This window comes from Hippopotamus amphibius, chromosome 6 (assembly GCF_030028045.1).
Source record: "Hippopotamus amphibius kiboko isolate mHipAmp2 chromosome 6, mHipAmp2.hap2, whole genome shotgun sequence".
NCBI classification, from domain to species: Eukaryota; Metazoa; Chordata; class Mammalia; order Artiodactyla; family Hippopotamidae; genus Hippopotamus; species Hippopotamus amphibius.
The window spans coordinates 44,053,754-44,059,416 of NC_080191.1; the positions used below are offsets into that span (position 1 = coordinate 44,053,754).

At 37.8% G+C, this 5,663-nt stretch overlaps 1 protein-coding gene across 1 annotated transcript; it reads left to right on the forward strand.

Moving 5' to 3' along the window:
• The first annotated feature begins 1,839 nt into the window (after positions 1-1,839).
• On the forward strand, positions 1,840-5,209 carry SMIM28 (small integral membrane protein 28). Its single transcript, XM_057738253.1, is given in 3 exon segments — positions 1,840-1,950; positions 4,863-5,184; positions 5,187-5,209. Coding segments are annotated over 3 exon segments (456 nt in total).
• The last annotated feature ends 454 nt before the right edge of the window (positions 5,210-5,663 follow it).

Consider the following 5,663-nt stretch of genomic DNA (forward strand, 5'->3'; position numbering starts at 1 on the left):
TTCCCTATGAGATCCTAATTGACTTCCCACTTTAAAAATGCCTCCCCCTTGAAAGCGGGGAGGGTTGGGGGGAATGAATTGGGAGATTGGGATACCAAATAGTACACTCTAAATATATGCTGTTTATTGTATGTTAACTGTATCTCAATAAAAGTTCTTTAAAAAAAAAAAAAAAGCCTCCCCCTTTCAGCATTTACTCTGCTCCTTCTCTGCTTTTTCTCTACAACATTTATCACCTTCTGATGTATTACATGTTATTTATGTAATATGTTTCCTTCTCTTGGTCCCCCCAAAAATGTATCCATAAAAGCAATAATTTTTATCTGATTCATTCAATGCTGGAGGAGGGTCAACGTTACAGATTAATATTTAATGCTTTTGGTCCAGATTTCCAATTTGCTTATTTGCTTCCCAAGAAAGGAAAGTATTTAAATAAGTAGATAAGATGGAGAAGGAGTCAAGGGCATAGTATTGGCAAAGCCATTGACATGCAAAAAAGCAAAACAGTGCACTGGTTCCCAGGTGCTCTTGATGTTCCAATGTGGGGATACAGGATTGACTTAAAATAGGAACACATCCATGGAACAAAGCAACATGTTAACCCAAAGCACAAAATCAACTCATTTCACAGTAAGAAAGGAAAGGATGAAATGACAAAGGTGTTCCACACTAAGATACTGATTGAGGCACTGGGATGCTTAGCGAAAATTTTTATCACAAATAAGTTTGACAAAGTGCTAAGTGTATTGGTGAGGGCAGCTGTCTTTGAAAAGTTAATGAAAACTATGGGTCCTCCCACAAAAATTAGTTGTATCTAAAAGTTTTGAGAGTTCACCACCCTCCTCAAAACCTATCCAGAGGCCACCATGAGCCAAAGATTGAGAATCCTAATTAAGAGGGAAAAAAAAAAAGCATTTAAATATTATTTTAGCATCATAACAATCACTTGAATGAAAGCGATGCCTGGATAAGAACATGGGTAGTTGAAATATTGAGTTGTAACATTTTGAGTAAATATTTGAAGCTACAGTTTACTCTACTGAAAGAAAGAATCCTACTGCCATGTCTTAAATGCTAAATTCTCAATAAATATGTAGAATTAAACATCCCAAAGTTACCTCAGTGAATGTGTAAATTGAAAGTTTCTTATTGCTTGATATAAATTATTTTATAAAGTTCACAAGGTAATCAGAAGGAAGACTGTAGGTTTTGGTAATTTGACTTTCTTTTTTTAATTGAAAACAACAAACATTCCATCCAAACAATCTGAGCTATTGTCTCTCTGGTTCCTGTACAATTTTATCATTTAGCATCTTTCATCTAAATAATTCACCAAAATGTTATTAATGAGTCTTGCTTCTCTAGCAAATATTCCTCCTTTCTGTACCACAGAATCTAGAAATAATTAAAGAAAATTCAGCTTGGGTAGTTTTTCTTGCTCAGCTATATCTCTGGAGAGGGAGGTGGTAAGGGAAGGGAGAGGGTCTATTTATATCTAAATGTAAACAGCTCTTTATTCACTGAGGCCATTTGTGACACTGTAATAACACGAACGCAAAGAATTCCTCAGCCTGAAATCTATTCCATATCCGATATCTGACGCCAATCCTTATAGTGACAAAGGCCACAAAAGCAAACCCAGAAGCACTGAATTTAAATGTAGTCCTGAGAGGTCTCTCTGGTTGGTTTCTTTTCCTTGTTGACACTCATCAGAGCATGAATCTACCAACAGCCATCAGCCGAATGCATCCAAGCTGGATGCGGGCCAAGAAGCAGCAGTGTTGTTGAAATCTGGGCAGCGAGGTGGAAGGGTGACTGGCACATCAGTTGGGTGAAAACATGCGGGGACTGATGGGCAGCAGCTGGAGGACGTTTGGCCACGCTGGCAGGGGGACATACGAGTGGTTAACCAGTGAGCCGAGCCTACCTCTTCCGGAAACCGAGCTGCAGGTTTGTACCTATGACTTATGCCTTTTTTTCCCAAAGTATCTCTGTTAGCTTTAAAACCAACAATGCCTATATTTTTAGGAAAACTTCGTGGCAACTTTTGTACTGCAGGTGTGACAAATATATGAACTTGCCAACTGGCCTGGTCTAAGGAAGTGCCTTGAAAGTTGGTATCTTTTGACTATGATAAATTCAAGTAAGATTTGTCACAAATATATTCTAAGAACACCTGATACATCAAATATATCAAAGAACACCTGAAGCTAGAAGTCAACATATTTTTGTGCTTTGGTATGACAGCTTTGTTCTTTGCTCAGTAAGCAATGTCTACATTTAGAAAAAGAGAGAGAGCGAGAGAGAGAGAGACTTGCTTTGGCTCTCCAGCTGTTTCTAAGAGTCAGCAGAAGCCAAGGATCTTACTTCAGGAAGGGCAGCAGAGGGTTAAGGAGGTTTTGCCTCTCACTAAGAAATGCAGCAGCTGCTTTGCTTTCTCTGGGAAGTCCCCAAAGAAGTCTCAATCTGAGGCATCATTAAGGAAAAATATTTGTAGAAACCTAAAAAATCAGAATTAATTTTATGATCAGCACGGAAATGAATGATACTACTGTCCCACAAGAAAGGCGGAAACAAACCTATTTTCTTGTTTTCTGTCAAGTGGTGAGATTGGTCTTTAAGTTCTCTAAAACCACTTTTAACAGAAATAAATTGTACACATATATATGATACATTCTTCAGCAGTTACACTTTCTATTGGATATTTCTTTAAAGTATTCCCTGAAGAGCAAAGTCCTTGAGAGATACTAAAATTTTTAAAAACCACTTTGAGGGTAGTGAACCAAATTGAATGTTTGACTAAAAAAGGCACCCTTCCTGCATTAAAAAAATCCAAAACAGTTTGAACAAATATACCATGAATCATTAAACAAATTAAAGATACCATCATAAATTTGTTCGTAGCTCTGTGATCTCTTAACTAGGAAAAAAGAAGAGTTTTAAGAAATTGTCCTAATCTGCTGTATTAGATAAGTCTTTCAGTGCCACTCGATATTTGGACAAAGTAACTCAACCAATGGAAGCACCAGTTACAGAAGGGGACAGTAGCACCTCTCTTTTCACAGATTTTTGCAACTAATACCATTAGTGACATAATGGTAAGCAAGAGGGTCTATTACAGAAAAACTTTTAAAGACAATATTAAGTCTATTCATATTCCATGCGTAATGAACTCAGAGGGTTTAATAGAGTATTTAAAATTTGACGCCCACAACTGTTTAGAAACTATTATCATCCACATTATTGAAGCAGAATGAAGGAAAAACCAGTTATGCAAAATGGCTTGTGTTTATCAAGGTTGAAGAGTGATTAAGTATAAAGAGATAGCAGCTTTAACATTTTAAATGATGCATCCAGTGGGAGAAAAGAAACATAGTTAAATTGCTTTTTGAGCCCAACTTGGTTTTTTAAATAACTGTAGTAAATTTATGAGTTCATCTATTCTTATAGCTTTTATAATCAAAGTCCTTGTTACATCACAACAGATTTCAAATTAATAGTTCTGATAAACTAGATGATGTGTGAGAAAACAAAGAATTCATAGTTCATTGATTCATTAAATTCTCATGCGAACCCTCCAAAAAAGATGTTCTTATTCTCATTTCATAAAGAAAAATTAGACCCAGAGGGGGTGCGTGAATGGTTCATGGTCATACAGGTATCAGAAGGTCCTACTGGAATTCAAGATCACAGCTCTCAAAGCCCAAAGATGATGCTTTGCTGCCCAAGAGAAAGCTGTATGCACTTGAAGTTAAACTATCTTAACTCATATCTCACAGACAACAAAATATCTAGCATCGTAAATATTAAATAAACCGTCTAATTTTGAGTCAAAATAACATACGTAGTTGTAAATTCCCCAGGAATTAAAAAAGATTATATGAACAACACTGGATAAGCCAGTCTCTTAAGAGGTCAAGATCAGCAAAACATTTGTTCTTTCCACCAAAATCAAGGCAAAACCTCAGCTTTCATAGTTTTATTACTATAAGTTTTATTTTAAATCAGTAGACAAAGATCTTCATATGTTGTTTCTTTAAACACAATTATAAGGCTTTAGACTGTCTTCCTCTGTAGTAGTGGATACTAACATTCACATGTGTTGTGAATGAACAGTGAAGCTTTTTAATACTTCATTATTTCTTAGTAGCTTTATGTAAAGCAATGTCTATGCAATTTGCCACAGGACTTATTTTTTCATGTGGCTTTTCTATCTTGCTGTTGGAGTATCATTTCATGCCTATTATATTATTTACTCCATCAAGAAACATCATTATTCTTCTGAGCTGATACTATAAAATCAATACCTTCTTAAGAATTTCTGTAATTTTTTTGTCTTGAGAGTCCCAAATTTCCATACTTATCCTACAAATATTGCAAAAACAAATTGAGAAAATTTCAAAATCTCATCATAAGCATCATCTACCCAATTGGATTTCAAATGTTATCTATATGTGATACGAGCATGTAACAGTGTCAGATTTTACTCCAGAATTCAAGAAGTAAGTTCCATATGGTCCTTCTGCGGCAATAAAACATTATTGGTCTAATTCTAAATAAAATAAGTACACAAAGAATAAGAGCTCTTATTCAAAGAATGAGTGATGGACCTGCCAACTAAAACTTATCCTAATATTTTTACTTCCATGAAAATATTGTAAGGTATCCTTGTGTGAATTTTTGACATTCTGAATTCATACTTTATCAGGGAAGTGCACTTTACTTCCTGCAGGCTCAAGTTCATTGGCATAAATGAATGATTAGAGTGATTTTTAGAGTGAGTACATGATAAGGAGAATGTAAGATGAAGATGGGGGTCTTCTTTCCCCATCTTCTAACTCAATTCTGTCCCCTACCTCCAGGGCGTCCAGAAGATAAGTTCCATCAAAGAAGATGTAGAGCCCTTCCTGTGCATCCTTCTTCCAGCCACCGTCCTGCTCTTCCTGGCCTTTCTGCTACTTTTCCTCTATCACCACTGCCAGGCCTCTCGGCCGCAGGGGCAGGTGTCCAGCCTCGACCTCCCAGAGCACCCGCCTGTGGGAGAGGTGACAGACTTCCTGCCAGGCTTACCCTGCAGCAGCGAGCAGACCGTTCCTTACTCCCCACTGCCCAGGGAGGCTGCCCTCCTCTCGTGTTCACCTCCCTCCTATGAAGAGGCCACCAGGAATGCCCCTGGGGAAGAGGCTCTGGATGCAGACCTTCAGTATAAAGAGGGTTCATCTGGGCTGGATGAGCAACTATGAGCTGCTCTTGGAAGCCATTAAAACACAGCTCTCCACCCTTCGTAGAGCCCGCCTGAGCAGGGGCACCAGGGCCTCTGGACCTAAGAAGCTGCTATTCACTGGCTGACACCTGGATGTGTCGGGGGCACCGGGGGAGGGCTTGACAAACATCAATCTTGTTAACTCATTTTCAAGTTCCTTAGGGAAAAATCTTCCCAGGTGGTTCTAAAGATGACTGGGCTCTACTATAACGTATAACACCCCTGAGAAAAACAAGGAACTTCTATGTGAGTTAAGGAGAAAAAAAAAAAAGACACTAGTGAGCATAGGAACTAACTCTGAAGAGAAAGAAAACAGAAAAATGTTGATAAGCCAAAGATAAGTTTTATTTGGCAGCAAAAGCAGTTTTCTTCCTACACAAGTTGTTCAGGGCCTCATTGT